The sequence below is a fragment of the Amaranthus tricolor genome, chromosome 2 (genome assembly GCF_026212465.1).
Source record: "Amaranthus tricolor cultivar Red isolate AtriRed21 chromosome 2, ASM2621246v1, whole genome shotgun sequence".
Taxonomy (NCBI): Eukaryota; Viridiplantae; Streptophyta; class Magnoliopsida; order Caryophyllales; family Amaranthaceae; genus Amaranthus; species Amaranthus tricolor.
Window position 1 is genome coordinate 40,181,489 of NC_080048.1, and position 21,617 is coordinate 40,203,105.

General features: G+C 34.5%; 4 protein-coding genes across 6 annotated transcripts; 2 read left to right on the plus strand and 2 right to left on the minus strand.

The window, feature by feature from the left end:
• Window positions 1–1,872: 1,872 nt before the first annotated feature.
• On the plus strand, window positions 1,873–3,417 carry LOC130806067 (pathogenesis-related thaumatin-like protein 3.5). Its single transcript, XM_057670989.1, has 3 exons — window positions 1,873–1,967; window positions 2,052–2,712; window positions 2,895–3,417. Exons 1-3 carry the CDS (start codon window positions 1,910–1,912, stop codon window positions 3,022–3,024), a joined length of 849 nt encoding a protein of 282 aa, XP_057526972.1. The 5' UTR covers window positions 1,873–1,909; the 3' UTR covers window positions 3,025–3,417.
• Window positions 3,291–13,526, minus strand: LOC130806066 (uncharacterized). 3 transcript variants are annotated; one of them, XR_009040256.1, is made up of 13 exons: window positions 13,111–13,526; window positions 12,246–12,465; window positions 11,266–11,413; window positions 10,853–10,960; window positions 9,449–9,606; window positions 8,515–8,677; window positions 8,171–8,310; window positions 6,673–7,357; window positions 5,902–6,014; window positions 5,562–5,817; window positions 4,778–5,058; window positions 3,927–4,270; window positions 3,291–3,844 (listed from the first exon to the last, which is right to left on the minus strand). XR_009040256.1 is itself a non-coding variant. In XM_057670987.1 (12 exons), exons 1-11 carry the CDS (start codon window positions 13,331–13,333, stop codon window positions 4,780–4,782), a joined length of 2,493 nt encoding a protein of 830 aa, XP_057526970.1. In that variant the 5' UTR covers window positions 13,334–13,526; the 3' UTR covers window positions 3,291–4,270; window positions 4,778–4,779. The 3 variants fall into 3 exon arrangements, 2 of the variants coding, with proteins under 2 accessions (XP_057526970.1, XP_057526971.1); XM_057670987.1 differs by having other exon boundaries at window positions 3,291–4,270; XM_057670988.1 differs by lacking the exons at window positions 3,291–3,844; window positions 3,927–4,270; window positions 4,778–5,058 and having other exon boundaries at window positions 5,669–5,842; window positions 5,922–6,014; window positions 13,111–13,477.
• A 717-nt stretch (window positions 13,527–14,243) lies between these two features.
• Window positions 14,244–17,977, plus strand: LOC130806069 (probable plastid-lipid-associated protein 4, chloroplastic). Its single transcript, XM_057670990.1, has 6 exons — window positions 14,244–14,718; window positions 15,897–16,010; window positions 16,082–16,177; window positions 17,103–17,177; window positions 17,384–17,451; window positions 17,663–17,977. Exons 1-6 carry the CDS (start codon window positions 14,404–14,406, stop codon window positions 17,733–17,735), a joined length of 741 nt encoding a protein of 246 aa, XP_057526973.1. The 5' UTR covers window positions 14,244–14,403; the 3' UTR covers window positions 17,736–17,977.
• Window positions 17,978–20,021: 2,044 nt separating this feature from the next.
• LOC130805810 (uncharacterized) lies at window positions 20,022–20,912 on the minus strand. The gene is made up of 2 exons (XM_057670594.1): window positions 20,772–20,912; window positions 20,022–20,720 (listed from the first exon to the last, which is right to left on the minus strand). The coding sequence occupies exons 1-2, from the start codon at window positions 20,910–20,912 to the stop codon at window positions 20,022–20,024; spliced, it is 840 nt and encodes a 279-aa protein (XP_057526577.1).
• Window positions 20,913–21,617: the final 705 nt, after the last annotated feature.

The window sequence follows — 21,617 nt, forward strand, 5'->3', positions numbered from 1 at the left end:
ATATTGCGTGCATTCGATCCTCTCAATTTCCACTTTAGGTGGGAGCCACTTAATGACATTGGGATAATGAGATATGTATGCAAAGTTGTCATTAGAGGTGTTCATTTAGGTCATTGGGTTGATATTGGGTCAAGTGTCTCGGGTCAGTTTAAAATCGGGTTTCATGTCCTTATTGATTTTTATATAATCTTAAATTCATTTTGAAATTAGGTCAAGTCGGATTGGATTAAAAAGTCGGGTGAATATTGGATATAACTTGTGCATTTGGTGGATAGGTTTATCTTACAAAATAGGTAAATTTATTAAAATAGAATTGTAATATTCTTCAAAGAATTATTACAATTGCTAATTATAGAGAATATTAAAAATCATGTTTTTAACAAATTTATCTATTTTGTAAAGTAAACTTATGCACCGAGTGCGTATGTTAGAAAAACCGATAAAGATAAAAGCAAGAGGAAAGAAACATTGGTGGAGATGGGCATAAATGATTTTGCGGATGAGATGAAATCTTTTAAAGAGTTGGACAATTAAAAATAAAAATATAGCAATATTAAAAAGACGATTTAAATCATAAGAAAATGGATGAGATTAAAGACTAATAAATAGGAGTACTTTAGAATAAAGCCAAGTATTAACAATATCCTTCTGCCAACCTTTTTGTATTGTCTTAGTTCTGGGAGTTTATTTATTATTACTCCGTCTCAATCATTCTGCTTCATTGTTGATTATACAGTTAGAAAAGTGGAAGCAGTGTCGGTTTCTAAGGCATTCAGGGTAGCCGACCGTCTAGGGCTTCCAGGGGCATTAATATTAAATAGTGCTATTTAGATTCAGTTTTGAGCAATACTTATAAAGTGATTTGTTTATAAATCATTTTTATGTTTGAAGTAATATAATGTTACAATACATTTTGTCTTGAAGTGGGTTTTTTTTGTTTCTTTAAGTTTAATATAATGAAGGACCCCATTTTAAAAGACATCGTAGAATTTTAGGACCCAGATAAAAGGATTGAAGAATAATATGAAAAATTGAGATTTACACGAACATATGACAACAAATATAAATAAATATAGCATAATGTTTGTTGGTGACAATTTTTCACGATTTGCTCAGGTTCATGAAGCTGATCTCATATTATTATGATTAATAATTGTAGTGGACTAATCTCAAAGTCAAATAGTAGCAAACAATATTATTAATTTACTAGTTTATATGCCCGTGCAATGCACATATATATAAGTGTGTGCAGATACATATGAATAAAATGCAATAATAGATATAAACTAATGATTACAATGTGATTGTGATAAATTTTAAAAGCGAAAATATTAAAAATTCACAATTGTTTAAATAATTCCGATTTACATGAGGAACAAATTGGTTTTGATTTTCTTAAAAAAATTACAGTAAATAGGAAATTAAATTAGGTAAATATTTTCATTAACAAAAATTATTTAATTATCTTATCTTATATAAATTCATACTATAGCAGTTTATATCTTTTTGTTATGTAATTTGCTCCATTTAAATTAAACATAGTTAATTAGATATTTGGTTTTTCTTTTTTTTTTTTTTTAATTGGTATAAGTTGAGATTATTGTATATAAATAACTTGACAAATAATTAAAATTTAGAAAATCTCTAACAACCTAAATGGCAGAATTCCCAAAGGAGTGCCATTTGAAAATTTCCAAATCTTTTTAATAGATAGTTAGATTATCATACTAAAAAGCGTAGATATTCATAGAAGTTTAGATGAAGGAAAGAATCGGTTGAGTATGCAAGGAAAGAACACCAGTACTACCCTGTTATGGATACCAAATTCCCTCTCCCCTACACGTATTCTCCCTTGTGCACCCAATAAAATGTCAGCCCAACGAACCAACATCCAAACAAACTCACAAAGATGGCTAAATCTCGTCCTACTCTTCCGATTGCTATCTTCCTCATCGCTATTTCGTCAGGTAACCCCTTAATCAAATAGCCTCGATTTTCTTCTTTGAAGTCGTTCAAGTCCTTAACAACTGTATGATTATGGTGCGTAACAGGTCCATGGTTCTCGGAATGCACAAATTTCACTATAGTAAACCGTTGCAAGGAGACGATCTGGCCAGGACTTATACCAAGCAAAAACATCAGCACAACAGGGCTTGCTTTGAAATCGGGCCTGTCGACAGTTTTTACTGCCCCGTCAGGATGGCATGGGCGTATATGGGGTCGAACAGGCTGCTCGTTCGACAGCTCTAACAAGGGCACTTGTCTAACTGGTGGGTGTGGTAATGAAACATGCTCAGTGCCCGGTAAACAGCCAGCAACGATAGCTGAGTTCACGCTAGGCGAGCTAGATTTCTATGATGTTAGCCTTGTCGGAGGCTTCAACTTACCGATGATTGTTACACCAGTACAAGGGAAAGGGAACTGCAGTACTGTCGGATGTGAAGGCGACTTGAGAGACAGTTGTCCATCAGAACTTGCTGTTAAGTCCAATGGGAAAACGATTGGGTGTCAAAGTGCTTGCGATTATTTCAAGACAGACGAGTATTGTTGTAGGGGAACGTATGAGAATCCCGAGTCTTGTCAGGCAACGAATTACTCGTCGAGTTTTAAGAAAGTTTGTCCTGCAGCATATAGCTATGCTTATGATGCTCCTACCAGCATGTTTACTTGCTCCAACGTGTCTGACTATATTGTCACCTTTTGTCCTTCAAGGTAAGCTCTCGTAAAACGACTGTTTTTCGAGTCGCGACTTAAGTTTAAGGATGATGAAATTAAGACCGACTGATCGAGAGAAGCCGATCGGAAACAACTTCTTTGTTATCACTAACAAGAGTAAGGTTACGTACGTTCAACCATCCATACTTTGACTCAAAATTAGTTGTTTAAAATTACAGGAATCAAACAGAGTGCACTTATCACGGTCACAAGCTGGTTTGCAATGAATCGGGACTAAAGATGGGAATCGAGGCAATAACTCGAAGTTGGTGGATTGTGATGCTTACTCTATTTGCAACGGCTAGCTGACGACAAAAGGAGCAGGAAATCTGGAGAATTTTTTTGCTTATTCAGATTATTGTTGTATTGTTAAATATCGACAAAGACTATTAGATAACTCTTGAACTTGGCGAAAGTGTATTTTTTACACCTGCATTTTGTATCAATTTGATAGATTTGAAAACTGATTCGATACTTCACGATGCACCTAAAGCATCAAACACCCTTTTCCTACTATTCATCGAAAACCTCATGAAGTAAGAGTACACAAAAGAGTACTAATTGGTGTCTTATAGAAATAAGAAAGATAAAAAGGTACACATAATTCATAGCGTAAAAACAACGCCGCTTCGCATCGGTCGCGTTGTAAAGGTTTTCAAAACAAATGACCCGATATTTCCCGCGAAAGGTGTAAACCGTGTTTTGGACCGTATCAAGGGATATCTTATAACTTGACTGATATTTAGACGTTATGATAACCGCATCACTCCCATTACCGCATCCCTGTTCTGTTATCATGATCGCTACCGTTACCTCATTTTTACACTTATATTCTTGAACAAAACTAGTTGAAATAAAGATAAAAGCATATATTCATGGTTTTATATAAAGAATAATAGGAAAAGAATTCATACAAGTATATAGCCATATTAATCACATCTTTTCATATCCTATCGAGTAATCAAATGAGCCGCGATGTCTCTCATCCATTTCACATACGAGATCGGAAAAGAAAATAAAGCTCATCTTTTTGAATAATGCCGTAATACAAGAGTACCGGGGTGCGGGTACAGCCAACCATCAAGCCACCATCGGGTAGATCAACGACTTTTAACAGCTCCGCATTGCGCTGAATGACAACTCAGATTATCAGCAAATGCTACTAGTTGTATTGTTGCTGGCTGCTCATTTGACAACTCAAACAATAATACCTGCACAAAAGGTTGCTGCAGTAGCACCTCGAAATACTTGGGTCTTAGACAACCAGCAACAGCAATAACTTCAGTTCATTTTTCCGAGGAAGACATAGCTTCGCAGGAATAGGAACCGCACAACAGCCTGCTGTGATGAAAACTCCAATCCGAACTTGCTGCCATGAATCAGGACTGACGAGTACTACTGTTGGGGCGAGAAATTTGTTCGACAACAAATTACTCCTTGACTTCTTTGAAAATTTCCGTTGAAGATACTTTTTATGATGATCCCACCGTAGTGAAGTCTTTACTTGCTCTATTGTATCTGATTATATAGCCACCTTCTGTGCCTTAGATAAGCTCTGTTCAAAAGAAAATTACATATTATGGCTTTATGTTCGTTAATTAAAGAACGGGTTTACTTAAGCATGGGAGAAGACATCAGCCGAAAATGATTCATCATATACCATTTTTATACCAAAAATCCATGCAAAGCCCATTCATTCATACTTCAAACTCAGAATCAGTCGACATTTCAAGGAACCAATCAATGGAGCGGGGACAGAGATGGGAGATGCACTAAGTCAGATATAATGCATCGTGAATCATGATGCTTAATGTAAAGAACAAAAAATCGGAAAATTTTGAGCATATTCAGTTCAGTGAACAGACTCGTATCATATTATGGCAATGATTGCTGTTTTAAGGCGGTTAATATGATTATTTCCTTTCTGTCGGTTACTTTCATCAACCATTTTAAAAAACTCTTGATAATAAAAACTTCACGAAACAAAGACGGGTTACAAATTTTCGAGCTCATCTCATGGGGAAGAAAGAAGATATATGTTTGAGATGCGTAAAGGAATTACCTTCACTTCGATTTCTTTTGTGCTTCCAATTTATTGATTTCCTTGTCGAGATGCGTCGATCCCTTTTGGTCATTTTCAAATGGTAATACTACAACTGGAGCAGCAGGCACTGTTTCCCATCGATCTCTCAAAAATCTCCTGAACTTTAAGACCGTTGCCCTCCGGAAATCCAATTCACGTGTAAACATATCAAATGTGAAAAACGCAAGGATGTATTTAAAAGGGATAATCAACAGGATTGTTGCAGATGATAACAGGACTAGGGCAACTTCATTAGTTATCTGGAAGCATCCACCGAAAATTGAGTGAAAAAAAGCAAAGCAATATCAAAAATGTCAAACATACCATTTAAAAAATCAACAATAGTTGCACATTGGCTGATAAGTCCTATGTTACTTGGACTCGAGTACTGATGTTGGATACTGGTACGTGTCCAAGTGTCGGATACGTCTAAATATTCGGATTTACACCTAAAATGGAGTGTCTAAGTGCCATACCAATGTTCGAGGATCAAAGATCGGACACGGGTATGTGAAGCAAAATGAAGATTCCGAGTAAAATAGGATAAGTCGAAGAATTTCAAAGAGCCAATCGCTAATGTTTTGAACTTGGTACCGACAAGGGCCTCAATATTTAATGTATTATATAACACGCTTCACTTAACGATTTATCAAGCCATCACAAGTTTACTGTTTACAGTAGGCAAAACCTTTTTAATCATAAAATCTTTAGGCATTGGAAAAGATTTACTTAATTGTGCGTAATTTTATAACGTGATACATACCTGAGGATGACCCGAAAGAACAATAGTGCGTAATTTTAGAAGAATGACATTAATGTTTTGGAGATAGTTCTCCATGTCACGCATAGCCTTCTTAAGAGCTATGATCTTCTGAACAGTGTTAGATGGTGGTTGGTCACGGATAATGACCTTCCCGAAGGATCTTCCAAGACGACCCTGCTGCCGAAGTCCCTTCAATGACAATAATATGGTTGCTGCTACCATCAATGTTGTAGGAAATACATATGGCAACAGGTTTCTGAAACGAGATTTCAAGGAATAATCTGTATAATTGACAAAAACAATCTTTTGAAAAATATACTACACCGTAACCAAAAAATACCTGAAAATAATAGAATATACCAATCCAAGAAAAGCAATGGTCATGAATGGATCCTCCCAGTGTCTAAGCTTTTCAAAATTCGTGACCATAATTGATAAAGGGAGAACAAGTTCCTGAAAACACTAACATACATCAGTCTCCAACAACAATAACAACATTCCATTACCCCAATGACATTAAATAGCTCCCACTTAGGCAGGGTTTAGGGGTCAGATGTACACAACCTTACTGTTGTTAGCGATAACAAAGAGGTTGATCTAGTTGATCCTTGGTAACAACATCATCTATAATTTCGCATAAAAATATAAAGTGCACATGATCTAATGAGTCATTTTACCATGAAAAAAATGAAGATCCAATATTTTTGTACTTCACCAAATTTGGATGCATTTAAGGAGAGCTAGTAAAAGCGAATTATGTGAAGCATTAGTAACCCGTTTGGTTAACGATACTAATTGGTGGTAATGGGAATCATTTATAGTGTAAATTTTCATGATATAAAATTTGTCTTCCCATGGTAATGAAAGTTTGATCATGAAATGATACCATTACCATCTAATACCACATGTTCAAATAGTAATACATTAAAATGCATTTTGCGAAGAAAATGATAATGTTGAAGGAGAATAAGTATGGTCATTAAATTTCTCAAGAGATATTCCTATCAAAATTACACTAACTTTCCAATACCATTCCCACCATTTAGTACCAATTACCAAACGGGCCGTAGAAGTGACAAATGTCCTACAAAAGTTTTGAAAATAGACGGACCTTGAAAAGATCAATGTTACTCGGTATCCCTTCTAAGGTAGCAGCATCAATAGTAGCCTGCGTTTTCTCAAGAACTTTACTTTTTTCTCGACATATTTTTGATGCCCTTTCTGTCAAGGACGCACCACCAACAATAAGATTTTTGCTAAGTACTAACCCTTCCTTAAGAGGTGTAATCTTCCAAAAGGAAACAGAATTACTAGAAGCCCAAGTAGGAGATGTCATCCATTGCCTCAAATAGACACTTCCATCTAAATCATGGACATGGTAATTTATTTGGGAAGTCTCATTCATTGACCTAGCATTCTTTGGATGAACACCCCGTAGTTTCCGAGATTTTGTGAGTAACTGTCCGCCCCAATAATTCAGAGCAAGAGTTTGGTACACAACATCACCATATGGAGCATATTGCAAATATGAAAATTGAAGAAGTTTCAAAGGGTCATCCAATAACTTCCTGATAGATTGGAGTGATTGAAGTCTAGAAATACTATTAACCGCATTAATTTTAGCTCTTTCTTTTCCCTTATCAGCACCATAAACGTGAGAAATAGATTCATCTTCTTGAGGTCCATATTCGTGCACAAACTTGTGAAGAGCAATAACTTCATTTATGGATGCATGCCAAACATCTCGCCTCATATCGCCCCCAAGATCAATAAACTCCAATACCCATGGCTTCGACCTAATCCATGAAAGAGAAAAATTGAGCTAAAAAACAATTTAAATAATGTGTACTAAAAAGACAAACAATTAGTAAGTAGCCATATAGATAATGTGAGTGGAAAAAAATTGGTTAACCTAGTAGGGGTCAATTTGTGGTGGTGGGTTCATTTGGTGGGTTATGATTTGAGGTGGTAAGGAGCAATTTAAGTTAGCGGGTGACTTGATGGATGGTGATTTCAAGTAGTGGGTATTATTGGTGAGTCACGATTTGATGGGTAGTTGTAGGCGTTATTTGAGAAGTGACGGTTGGGGGTACAAGGCAAAGAAACTAAGGTTAAGTTTTAGGCTAGGTTAGAAACATTAGTCTCAATTAAGTATAATTATTAGTTTGATGATGGATCAATTAGATGGATCAATAATGGCAACTCCGAATAAACTTAAACCTACTCCGAACATCTAATCCAATAAATTTCCTTATATGGGTAGAAAAGTGACAGATAAACCAACAATAATACAAAATGGAAATTGAAAAGATCAAATACTAACAGTAGTATTATAATTTAAACTGCCAATTATAAATGTATGTGTCCTGGCATTTAGGGGAGATGAGACGGAAAAAAAACGGACAAAAACAGACGGTCACGATAGAAGTTATACTCGTATAATGTATTGCTGTTCTTTTAGAAGGCATTTATTAATGTTAGAGCGCGGCAACAGATAAGGACTGGCAACAGAATCCACAGCTAGACCCAAACAAATCATTCTTGAAACTAAAATAGAAATAGATATAAGAATGTAAAGTTACAGGGAAAGACAACATGGAGAAGCTTACTCCTTATCACCAGCTGAAATAGAGACCGCTGAGTCAAAGAGCTCTGACCCAAATAAACCAACTTTAGTCCTCTTCACCTGAGCATCATGTCCGGTGATATCCAATCTCTCAACTTTTTTGCTCTTTGAAAAGTCTATTGGCTGTCAAACGACGCACGCAACGAACTTTTAAAAAACTTATTCATTTTAAATTTTCAAATGAAACAATGTAGAGGGTACTGTGGGCATAAGCATAGTTAGACACCCATTGCATTTGTTTTCCTGCAAGGGTTTATGGATCTTTTTGGAAAGGTTGTATGGTGAGTGGCCCCACATTGAACAACAAAGATATCCAGATGGAAGTACCTCAAAATAAAGGGCTTTTTCTGTCAATGTTAGTTTTCCTGGCCACGCCATGTTGTCCTCCCATTTTAAAACAGGCTGCTTCCTGCTAGAACCCACACACAAGACCTGCTCTGATGGACTAAGGAGAAATTCAAGTTCATAGGAAATCCTTTCATTGTGCACTCTACAAGAACAATGATTACACATAAAAAAATGCCATAAGTCAGCAGATGAAATGAATATCTGAATACAAGGATAGATGAAATAACACAATGAGACTGGAAGACATCACCAAATATGCACCATAACCTTAGATGTCAATCAGATAAATCTCTTTTGTAGCATTAGAAACCGTGAAGAAATAAATTTGAAAAACGGGAACTAACAGTACACAAAAAATACTAAAAACAGATTTATACTTAAAGTGACATAAGACAGAATTAGTAAACTTTCTCCTTAAAATTTTGCTAGGCCTTTGGTACCGTATTATGATGGACTAGTAAAATGGTTCATTAATTCATATAGGTTACTTATTTACGTGAAGTTGCAGATATGTTTGCAATCAAGGGTCAATGAGAAACAACCTCATTCTTATTACTAGAGTATGATTGCATGCACCCAAGTTCCGACCTCTCGAAACCCATCTAGGCGGGAGCCACTTGGTGGCATTGAAGAATAAAAGTAGAAAATAGATATTTCCTTGATTATAGAGGCTCACTTGTCCATATCTGCAAATTCGTTACAAATTGAAGTAACTAGTAAAATATCTAATTGAAAAACCCCGTTCCTTTCCGAATCCCAATACTTCCTCACTCACCTACGTTCATAGAGTAATAATCCAAAACCTAATGGTAAATAACAGTTATCTATCTTTCTTTTCAAGGAATAATGCTACACACTTAATAGTCAAAGAAAAAACCAAGGTCAAGATATCAAATAGCAAATAGATGCTCACTTCAAAAGACCATTAATGTAGGAGGACCATATGCTGAAAGAGATTCCCTCTTTATCACCAGCAAGAGCCTTGTAGATATTATGAACAGTTGATCTATCAGCAACACCAGATATAGCAGGTGCAATGCGAATGAAAGCTTCTTCGCTGACAAGCCTTGTCTACACAAGAAAGAAGATGCTTCTTAATTCAAATGTCCAATCTATACATAGAGTCTATGTTACTTGGACTCGGAAACTGATGTCAGATATTGATACGTGTCCAGGTGTCGAATACGTCTAAATGTTCAATTTTACGGCTAACATGAAGTGTCTAAGTGTCATACCAATGTCCAAGCATTAAGGATCGGACAGGGGTAAGTGAAGCAAAAATGAAGAGTCCTAACATAGCATAGAGTTTAGGTTCGAAAGAAAACAAAAAAGAAATTCATTACGAATGACCAATTATGAAACATGAGAAAACAACTCAATGGAAAAGTATGAAGATGCAGACAAACAAATTCTAACTAGTTTAAGAGTCCCAAATAGTACCAAAATCCACTGACATGTAGTCTGTACGAGTATGCAGCATTATAAAAGTGGAAGACATGTAGTGAAATTGAGATTAGAATTTAGAGCCATAATTGTGCCCATCATTAATTTCATAATCAAACCATGGGTGGAATTAGACTCAGTGAGTTAAAATTTCGCAAAGCATTTTGCTAGCAGAAAAAGTGTTATCTTGGATTACTAAATCCTAGCTATCAGAAGCACCCAAACTTCTTAACTTTTCTAGACTAATCAAACTTCTTTACCATCTAAAACTTCCACGTTCCGTTTCAGCAATTCACCGATTTCTGTACACAACATAAGATACAAAGAACAATTACTACCATGCAATTTGAAGGACCGAAAATTCATCCTCGAATAAAACATCAAAATAACTAATTTTTATCAATTTTAATCATTTCACTACTAGTAACAGATCAAATGTTCAAAATGCTTTGCAACAATAGACCTAAAACAGCTCAGAGTGCTTCCCGATTATCGCATGCCAAACCCAAACACTTCCTAATGGCAATGCGACAATTCGAGGGAAATCGGGGAGGAATATCCGTACACAACAGCGTCTTTCTCAGACAAGTCTGGGCATGAAATGAACTCAAGTTTCTGGAAAGAAATATTTTTTGGTTCAGACGATCTTCCTTAATATGACTTCTGAGATTACATATGGTATATTCTTTAACATAGGATGATCATCTTATGTCCTGCTTCCCCACCCTGATCATTTCAGCCCAAAACAAAAATAGAAAGAAAAATATGACTCGTTCTTGTACAAAGGTTTTGTTCACCATAGAAACAGCAAGTAGCATGAAGTGGAAATTTATGAAATTAATATAAGATACGGATAAAAAGCCAAAGATTAAACCTGTAAAGATGCCTCTTCAGAGCCATTAGGATATGATTCCTTTTCTAGTCTGTAAGGCTTTTCCCATGCAAGCATAGTAATGAATATCAGCCTCCGGAAGGCAAGATCCTGAACAAACAGAGAAACAAATGCAAAAATTATTAAACCCATAAGTTTATAACTATTATTGACGAAGCATGAATTTTATAAAATCAACCAGAAAAGAGTCAAAATTGGAAACATCTAATTATGCTCAAAGCATCTTTTGGTTTTAAGATTCTAAAAGGCATATAATGTATGTCACACAATAAAAGTAAAAAATAACCAAAATTGTGCTGCTAATCATGTCTATTTCAACAAATGTCTTACTAAAAGTAGAACATCAAACATAGCAGTACAAACTCAACTCAATCAGTGAAATCAGCAATACTAACCTCAAGGCATGGATGAACATCTGTATTATCCCTTGACAAAAACCTAAAGCAGCAATACTCGACCAAATTACGAGCATCCTTGTGCATGGATTCAGACACAAGGGCTTCAAATATTTTTTTCAATTTCTTGCCGGTCATTCCATTCATCCTGCATGACGCATGTCCGTTGTTAGCTAATCAATTGACAATACTGCAACATGCCAACATCGTATAGCAGCAATAAGTTTATTATATTATTTTGCTGAATAAAATTTCCTCTCAATGTACATTGTATAGCTAGTTCTTATACTGCACCATGCCAAAATCTGATTCTGCAATATCACCTCCCATTACCAAGCGTAACCAAAAATTTCCTCTTTCTTTCTTTCTTTGTCTAGTCCCACTTATCTTCCTTTTTTAGAAATTTCTTTGGAGATCTATTAAGCACTCCTCAGTCCTAACCCACCGATATTTCCAAAACACGTCTTGCTTAAAGCAAGTTGGTTTTTCCTTTGAACTTCATGGGTTAAAAGTAAGTGGTTTTTAAAGATGGAAGACATTTGCATAACAAAAGATGAAAATGCAAACTATTCCATGATCAAGTTCACAGTAGAGAAACCACCTATTGTTCTCGGTTGTGATCTATACTACTATCCTTAAAGTGTCGAGAACATAGTGGTACCTCATTTGCAAACTACTAAAAAGTAAAGCATAAATTGTAACATGCCCAGTGTCACATGATTCAATAATTTCCTCGTGAATCACAAATCGAGAAAAACGAATTATGGTCGGTTATGGGCTATTCTTGGGCAAATTTGAATGAATAGCGAATTCAAAAAGTGAATTAGCTGACGAATTATATTACATTCAACATGCCCTAAATTACTTCGGTTTAAAACTTTTCCATCATCACAAATCACAATGTAACGTAGTATAACTTACATTGCTTAAGTTCAACAATCAACATAAACTTGGAGTGCAAGGTAATAAGTGTTTTTTACCTACTGAACTGTTCAATTGAAACAACGGCAGCCAAAGAAAGATTTCCATTAAGCAGTTCACTCTGAATGCTCAGTTCTCCCACATGCAGGTCCTCGCTGTCATGAAGATCAACATCATCACTGTCATCAGATTTTCCTGTTTTGACCAGCGGAGCAGTCACTTCATTTATGAAGTTGTGGGTCCTTGATAGCAATGTATTCAAGTTTTTCTTCACAGCATCTAGCAAGATAAAACATCAACATAAGCTTATGCAGCTCATTGACTCTCCATTGTTATATGGAATATTAAACCGGATTTCCATTAGACCAACACTACTATCAAGAGATGGGACATCCCTAAATCATAGAATTCGAAATGAAGACATAAGAAAGGGTCTAGATGTCGCGGAAATTGAAGATACAATAAGAACAAACGTTTACGTTGATTTGTTTACAAGTAAAGACGAACTAGAACTTTCCGCACATGTCCAATATCATAATTGCATTTCAACAAATACCTATTATTCTAATTAAGGAATAAGGACTAATTTGATACAATCCCACAAATCCCACAAAATTTGTACAGAATCCCACAAATTTTGCACAGAATAACACAAATTTTGTACAGAATCAAAACTAAAATCAAACATTCAAATCCAATATCTTGTAATATTTATAACACCAATCTCAAAATTTCATAGAAGAATTTATAGAAGTCCATAATAGGGATCCTTAAACATATCAGTTAGGAGAAGAACACAAATTATACCTAACAATTGAACAGAAACCATCAATCAATTGTTAATACTAAAAAATTTGCTCAAATTCTAGACATTGTAGATGATAAAAACTTAAGGAAAATCTAAACTTTATTGTAATTAAAAACCTGGGTCTATATCATTGAACTTCCACTTGGTATTCCGCCATTGAAGGGGAATTTTGAAGGGTAATTTGCGGTCTTTAGAATCATTTGTTGATGATCGTACCCAAAATTGATGTTGGTAAGTAAGTTTCAATTTCAATTTCAATTTCATTTTCAATGGGGATTGTGCGGGAACAACTGCAAAAATTGTTGATTGTTTTTGTGATAACATCAAATTTAAGAGCATTTCTCTGTAGTTTTCACCACTAATGGAAGATTATGGCCTTAAATGGTGATGGGTATTAGGAATTTAAGAGTATTTAGTTGGGACTTTAAAAGATGATTGTATTGTATTAGATGGCAAGATCAACAAGACTTCTTTTTGGATATTTTTAAGGCAGCCATTTTTTTTGAAAAATACCGACCACTAGAAGTTAAAGTAACAATTACTCTTGCATCCTTATTTTCTTATTTTCTATTTAATTTATATTAATTACTCTATTTAGCCGATATATTTAATGCGTTTTTTGGAGAGACCATCTCTCACAATAATTTGTGTCAAAGTAAGTAATTTGACCCGTAAAAAAAAATAGTATGCACTAAGTTTATATTAGACTTGTTTTATTTATTTTCATGTTCATATTTGTTGTTATTTTTTCCATGTTTCGTTATACTTTGCTATAATAATTAATGATTAAATTTGTTATTGAACTTATACACTCAAGACTCCAAAGGTGGAGAGACTGATTCATTCTAAAATCAATTGGTATTAGGACTATATATGTTCGTCAAACTTTCTCTAATTCTTGTGTTCACATGTAAGTTATTTTACAATATTTCCCCTTACATGTGAACTCACTTTTTAATTGGGCAGGAACGTCATCCTTTTCAAACCCGCACGTTGTTTTTATAGAAGACCGAGATTTTTTGTTTGTACACACAACAAGATCCGCATAAGAGAGTTGGCTACACACAAGCTCAATGATATTCCATTCTAAAACCAATTAGTATTAGAAGGAGAACCACATTAGTTATACATATTAATTAACCTCTTTCTAATTCTTCAATGTGCAATCATATATAATTTATTTAAAAAAAAAAGTTAAAACTTGTAGTTGGAGAATAAAAAATAATTAGAGAAATTTTTTTAGCAAAACTAGAAGTAAGAGTATAGGAAAAAAAGTAACCAACAAAAATTAATGTGAAACAAGAATCTATGGTTCTCCTAGGCCCTAGCTTCTTGCATTACAAAGAAAAAGATGAACATTTTACGAGTCCATCACCAATCCACAATTGGCAACACTTGGTAGAAGTAGCATGGCCTTATCTTCTATAACTTTCTCAAAATCCTTTCCTGCAAATGATTCAATCAGATTACATCCCATTTCTCTTCCTTATCAATCTTCAAATCTTCAATGCCCAATCAAACCCACATTCCAAAACCACTCAAATAAGCTTCTTTTCAGTGATATTTGCAGTAGAAGTAGTACCAAAACTAAAGTTTCTTTCTTTCCTGCTTTCTTCACAAAAACCCAAGATGCTAAAGCTTTAAAATTGGAGCTTCTTGAAGCTATTGAACCCCTTGATAGAGGAGCTGATGCTTCCCCTGAAGATCAGCAAAGAATTGATCAGGTTTGTTCATATTTTTGCTGGATTTTCCCCCTTTTTAAACCCTAAATTCTGATTATTTTGTTGGGTTTGGTTTTAATTTCAATTCCCGTGTTGTTTTTGTTTTATATTATTGATTGTGGGTGTTTTAATCATGCTTCATATGTTTGAATTGAAATTGTTCAATCTCTAAATAATGAACTATTTTATTAGTTTATACATTGCAAAGTTCAGTGTTATTAGCCCTTTTATGTATGATTACCATTTATAGTTTGTACTATTATAAACCCAATTACCCAAGATAAGAAACTTTAATTGTGACCCTTCCTTTAGAAATTAGGGTGACAATGTCACAATAGTGTTGTACAATTTTCCGTTAGCAGTTTATCATTACATTGCTTAATTTGCCTTTACTACTTTCATTAAAGATATGAGAAGAAGATGAGAATCGGGTCTCGTCTTGATTGAAGCAAGTACCACTTTGCCTAGGCAAGGTCTTAGGATCGATTTTTACCTAGCTCTCCATTTCCCTCAGCCAACCCGGATCGATTTTTATCTAGCTCTCCATTTCCCTCAGCCAACCCTATAATAAAGAAAGTTAGAAATTGCCTCCCACTTAGGTGAGGTTTGCGGGTCATATGTACACAATCTTACCCTTAGCGATAACAAAGTGATTGTCTCAGAATACTATTATAAAGGTCATTTTGTGTAGTAACTCAAGTGTTACTGCAAGATGTTGGGATGATGTGCCTATTAGTTTTGTCTTTTTGAATAAGAGAGGGTTCAATTTTTATAGTGATAGTGCTATCTTGCTTTAGCTGGTAAAGTCTTGTGGGTGGTTGCCAAGTTTTATTTATGGTGCAAAATATGTCCATTGTTTTTAGATTTACAATCTCAAGCTAAAAATTGATTTCTATTGTAAGAGTAGAAATTTTGTAAGCAATAGATTTCCCAATTTGTTTTTTTGGCTTAGAATGAATTAGTTGGTGGCGGAGTTAGTGTTACAGTATATAACATATTCGGTTTTTTGGTCAAATTGGTTTCTTGACATGAAATAAGAAGCCAACGTGACAATGTTGAGGCCCCATAATATTTTATATACTCTAACTGTTAGCAAGATTGAAAATTATTGCATAGACTAGTTCTTTCCTTCAATAGTTCAATTTTGTCTAATCTTTCTCTTTAATTGTTATGTTGATAAGCTTGTCCGTAAATTGGAAGCTGTAAATCCAACCAAAAATCCCCTGAAGTCTGGTTTATTGGATGGGAAATGGGAGCTCATTTACACTACCTCAAAATCAATCTTGCAAACTCAGGTTCGATGCCATCTCATTCACGTCATTTTTGTTTATGTTACTGAATAGACCGTTAAATATATATCTTGCAGAGACCTAAATTCTTAAGATCCCGAGTCAACTACCAAGCGATAAATGTGGACACACTTCGGGCCCAAAATATGGAGACTTGGCCGTTTTTTAACCAGGTAAGAATATTGCTGTTGTTTCTCATCTATGAACCATTCCCTAGTTGGATCGCGTTTTCTGGGTGTTGCTTGTTCCTATTTGCTTATGTCTTGTAAAGTGCCTTTTGCATAGCTAGATTTGTAGTCTTTTGAATCAGTTCAGAACGACATAAAGTTGTCCGAGTTCTACCCATTTTATTTAGTGACGTAATGACTAATGAGTCAACCGAGCACATTGTTACTCTCTTTTGAAGCTGCTTTAACGTTGTCAATCCTAAGATATAAATCGTGCTTAAATTTGTTCAATTTCAGCTCGTTTGAAAACTATCACGTTTGAGCTCGGCTAGTCTTATAATGGAGCCAAGTTTATAGTCAAGTTTTTTTTAACAAATGTGACTTGTGCGTTAATAACTCATTCAGTTTAAATAAGCTCATTGTTGTGTAAAAACAAGGCCACATAAAGGTTTTCAAAAACATGAACCGATATTTCCCGCATTGTAAAGGTATTAAAAAACCGCATTATGAGCAGTATCAAGGGATATCTTTTGGTTTCAACTGATATTTAGGCGTTATGATCACCGCATCACCGTTTTGTTACCGTGTTCGTGACCGTTACTGCATTTTTACACTATAGCCTCGTTCGCTTTGCATTGCTTTGCGATAGAGGTCATGTGGTTGAGGGTTCTATCCTTAAGCTTGATCTTGGGTAATCCCATTTGAAAAAGCTTGTTGTAAAAGGGCTTCTAAAATGAGTGTTAGAAAGGGAGGAACCTAAAAAAGACGGGTATGAAAGAGAATGAATAGTTGGGATCTCGTGTATGTGTTTGGTACAATCGACTTTTTTGCCATGTTTTTTGATGCTTCTTTTCCTATGTGATCGATCATTGCCTCAACATCAGCGGTTTTTGTTGCTATGTTTATGCATTCTCGTGCTTATATATTTCAGGTTACAGCGGATCTCACTCCGGTAAATTCAAGAAAAGTAGCTGTCAAGTTTGATTATTTCAAAATCGGAGGACTGGTATTTTTTCCCATTGTTACAATTCAATATATAGCTAGTGGTATTATATGAATTTTTCAATGTGATCAAGCGAATCGATCATGTTATTGTGCACATATCCCCCATCTAAATCTGATTTATGCTTACTTTTCCACCCACACATTGTTCGTTAAGCAATATTAGATGAACAAAGAGACATGCTTGAGTCGTTAAGCGATATTGTGCAGATACCCGTGAAGGCACCAGATACCGCGCGCGGTTCATTGGAAATCACTTACTTAGATGAAGATTTACGGTAAGTTTAGTGGGAATTGTTGTTTATGCAGCATTTATGCAGCATTTTTGTTGTCATTTCACCGATATGTTAAACCAAGTGAAGTCGATAATACGTTGAACTTTCCTTGCATCTCATTGAGAGATTCACTGATATTGCGACTGTTTTGATGCGTATTTGTTCGGAATTACTAATGGGTCTATAGTTGATAAAGAGTGTTACTTTTGGATAGGGTCTCAAGAGGTGACAAAGGAAACCTGTTTATCCTGAAAATCGTTGATCGGTCATACAAAGTTCCGACTTAGTGACCATATCTATGAATATAACGGCTCTTACGTCTCTAGCTGTGTGATCCAAACGAATTCTCCGTTAGTACTTCCATCGGCGCACTTTCAAGATGCCAATGATCTAGCTAAGTAGAGTATACAAGTTTTACCGATATAAAATTGTAAAATTCTCTTCCGTAGATTTGTATCATACAAAATGTGAGTTGTATACACTGAAATAAAACTTGTATAGATATTGGTCGGAGTATAATATTTACCTATCTTGTGCTGCTAAATTAAATATTAGATTCAAAGTAAAATTTGTGGAGTATTGTCTAGTGAATCATTTTGGAGAGAATAAGGGTTTGGAACTTATTGGTAATTTGTTGGCTACTTTAAAGTCTTTGGGGGTGTTTGGTCCTTAGCTTTTGGTTGGCTTTTGGCTTTTAGTTTGTTGATTGGTTAAACAACCAAAAAAGGTGTTTGGTGAATGGCTTTTTAAGTAGCTGAAAAGCTGGCTTTTAAACCAAAATGAATTTTTTGGTTGGCTTTTGGCCTACTTTTTCTCTAATAAACATCCAATACTTAAATTTACCAAACATCTCCGCAAACAACTAGTTTTTTTAGCTAATTTAAAAACCAATAAAAACAGCCAATATTTTTAACTGGTTAAACAAGCCAACTAAAAAAGCCAACAATTAGTTGCCAAACACCCAAGGTTTAATTTTCTAACATTTCCAAGTGTCGGTTGCTTCTCCCATCAAAAGTTCTGGATTAGTTCATGATGACTTATCTGGTGATTTTGATATCTACGCTCCTAAAATTTAAAGTACACGATTAAAACTGTCACAATTTCCTGTCGTATTTGGTCGAGGCCACACTTGGGCATAATATTGAGTTGGACGTTTTGGGTACTGAAAACAAAGTGTTACCAAGTATGTAGACATTGCATTAATGGCCATAGATGTGCTTACAATTTCGGTTAGTACCTTACCTTCGGAGTCAACATAAAAGAAAGATCATCTCGCCAATTCATAGCTCTCTTAAAACCCTGTTCGGCCCATTTTTGTTTGAACCCAGTCCAACCCGTATTCTGTTTGTTGAACACCTCTAATTGTAATTTTTTATTTTTTCTTAAGGTTGCAATTTCAAGAAAAAACTTTACAACTATAATTATAAACAACTTCAAACGTAATTACTGCTTATAACAAAAGATTATTATTATTATATACTCCCATTAAAGATTATTATTATTAATATAAAATTTTCATAATTTTTAATTATGCACAATCAAAATTATTAAAGGTTAAAATATTGCATCGATAAGCATAAAAAAGATAAATGGAACAAGTAGATTGAATAGAAGGAATAGTATAATTTTGAAAAAGAGTGAAACTCATTAAGTTAATGCTCATTACCCTTAACCCTTAGCTTTTACAATATTGTTGTTGAGCAATTTTTATTATTATGTAATTATTTAGTTTTCAAAATTCATTGTAATTTCTTTTATGTTTAGTGGAACATGAATATATAAAACGGTAGTTACATACCAAAATACGATAAATAGTATTAAATATGAATTCATCCTTAATTAATATGGCATTAGGTGAAAGAAAACTAATTAATTTTGTTAGAGTAGTTAATGGATCATTATGATATGACTTATATATCGCGTAAATATAGCATGAGATAAAAATTGACGTGCTGCATCTATAAGTTCTTGCGGAATTTCTAATTGTCTAGGCAACATACCCAACATGTCCAGTCTTTGTTTTCCAATGTATGGATTCTTGTAGTTATTACCGCCTTTAGCTTTCAACACCTCTATTATGCATAGTTGATATTGTATCCACGTGTAGTTCAAAAGCTTTGGTTCAAAAGTTTCATACGCATTATTGACCGCCTTGATCAAATCATTGAGGTCTTTGGGAAATGACTTGAATTGACATGATTGTAGAGCAATAAACATACCCAAGTCTAAGATGTTCATATCTGGACTAGATGCCGGTTGACAAACTAGTCTAATGTTAAATCCATCTTTCTTGGCTTCTTCATTGAATGCTTGATCATTTGTTAAAATATGTGGCTTGGCGTTATCTTGTTGAATCCAAATATCTTTCACCCCATTTGCTGGCCATTTTCATCTTATTGTTGGTAGGACTTCATTGATTAGTATGTCTCGAAGAACATCGCATGTAACTTTTGTTATTGCTCTTAACTGTGCTGTACCTGCTGGTCTGTTTTCTGACCTCCTCATTGCATAATAAGTCTCTGTAAACGGAAAAATTTCTATTTTTCCATCCCACAACACTTCACCGAATTAATTTAAGGTCTTGCAACAGCTGCTATAAACATTACTTTGCCTATGAAATTTTTGTTTTGCACACACCTATATGGTTCCTCCTCTTCCCAAGGGAATAAATAGTAACTCTGTGTTTCCCTACTCATGTAGAACCATTTTTCATCTATGTGTACGTCATTATACATAAGACTTAATTTTGGTATGTTATCTATAGTAGGTGGTATTATTTGGGATAGAATAAAGTTGATTCTTCTTATTTTGTGGTCATGATTAAGTTTTGGTTTAATTGAATTTGTATGTGCTCTAATATTACCGGATTTCATCATTCTATAAACTTTTAAATGACGAATGCCTAATGCACTTCCCATTGCTCTAATTGTGGTCCTCTTTTCAATTGGAACAACATTAAGCAGAGTCATCTCAAAGACTCTTGCTTTCCCACCAACTCTTCCCCTTTTTCTACTATTAACATCAATTACAATGCCATTTTGCATTGATGTTTTGGCTGATTCCCACAGCCTTGCTACTGTCCACCTAGATGTGTTATGTTGCAATGCAATTGTTTTTATTGTACCCCATGGAAAACGTCTATCTGGTTCTTTAGACAAACAAGTTAACTGTTGTACAATTAATTTTCTGGTCTGAACTGGCAGTTCCCTCTTATGACCTACTGGTTGCTGTGTTGATGTTTGTTGTTGGTTCGGTTCAGTTTCTATTTCCTCCTATGTTAATGTTTGACTGTGACTAATGGGATCCTCTAAAGTCAAACTGACTTCTATGTTTCCATAATTTTTACTTGTGTACTCCTCATAAATGTCAAATTCAGTATCTATATTAAGGTTTTCAAAGTAAGAAATAAATACCTCAATATCAGGATTAATGAATTGCTCTTCTTGAACTTGAACCTCAACCATTTGCTTTTTTTGATTGCTTGTGCTTTATATCGTTTTCCCATTGCCTTCCCAACCCTCCAAAAACTTAACTAAAGTTTTGGCTTGTTGTTGGTTTTGTAGAATTGATGAAAGAAATAAGATTGGATCCAAATTTTTATGGACAATTTAAAAGGAGAGGACAGCAAAAGAAGGCAATGAATTGAAGAAGTGTTGAAATTTTTATCCACAGGTTGATTTATTTATAGACAGTTTCAACTGTGTTGAAAATTTAATGTTGACTTTTGTGTAAAAATTTGTACTTTTGGTGAAATTTTGTAATATTGGAGGGAATATCTAATATTTGGGTAGGAAAATCTTTTTTGGGGGAAAATGAATCTGAAATCAGGTTTTGTAATCTAAAATTATGTTTTTAACCTAACAATCTATTTTTCTTTTTTCTTTTTCAATTAACAATAATAAAATACTATACTCTATAAAGTAAACAATCAGCTACATTGTGGGTCAATTACTTTTCTTAATATGTGTGCCCATACACTTTGTAGCAAGAAATACAGAACAGAGAAAGTAGTAGAAAGGTTTTAATGTAGTAACTTTTATTATATATATATATATATATATATATATATATATATATATATATATATATATATATATATATTCTATTTTCCAATATTATTAGTTGTCTTTTTCCACCTAAGCTCTTATCTACGCTTAATTTAATGGAAT

Bases quoted from the DNA above. Each gene is read 5' to 3' on its own strand.
- LOC130806067 (XM_057670989.1), top strand. From the start codon at position 1,910: ATGGCTAAATCTCGTCCTACTCTTCCGATTGCTATCTTCCTCATCGCT. The intron at 1,968-2,051 runs GTAACCCCTTAA...GGTGCGTAACAG, and splicing joins CCTCATCGCTATTTCGTCAG to GTCCATGGTTCTCGGAATGC. The intron at 2,713-2,894 runs GTAAGCTCTCGT...TTAAAATTACAG, and splicing joins GTCACCTTTTGTCCTTCAAG to GAATCAAACAGAGTGCACTT.
- LOC130806066 (XM_057670987.1), bottom strand. From the start codon at position 13,333: ATGCTCTTAAATTTGATGTTATCACAAAAACAATCAACAATTTTTGCA. The intron at 8,311-8,514 runs GTACTTCCATCT...GTCGTTTGACAG, and splicing joins AAAAAGCCCTTTATTTTGAG to CCAATAGACTTTTCAAAGAG. The intron at 5,059-5,561 runs GTATGTATCACG...GGATGCTTCCAG, and splicing joins TTCTTTCGGGTCATCCTCAG to ATAACTAATGAAGTTGCCCT.
- LOC130806069 (XM_057670990.1), top strand. From the start codon at position 14,404: ATGGCCTTATCTTCTATAACTTTCTCAAAATCCTTTCCTGCAAATGAT. The intron at 16,178-17,102 runs GTAAGAATATTG...TATATATTTCAG, and splicing joins CTTGGCCGTTTTTTAACCAG to GTTACAGCGGATCTCACTCC. The intron at 17,178-17,383 runs GTATTTTTTCCC...GATATTGTGCAG, and splicing joins ATTTCAAAATCGGAGGACTG to ATACCCGTGAAGGCACCAGA.
- LOC130805810 (XM_057670594.1), bottom strand. From the start codon at position 20,912: ATGGTTGAGGTTCAAGTTCAAGAAGAGCAATTCATTAATCCTGATATT. The intron at 20,721-20,771 runs GTCAGTTTGACT...ACATTAACATAG, and splicing joins AAAATTATGGAAACATAGAA to GAGGAAATAGAAACTGAACC.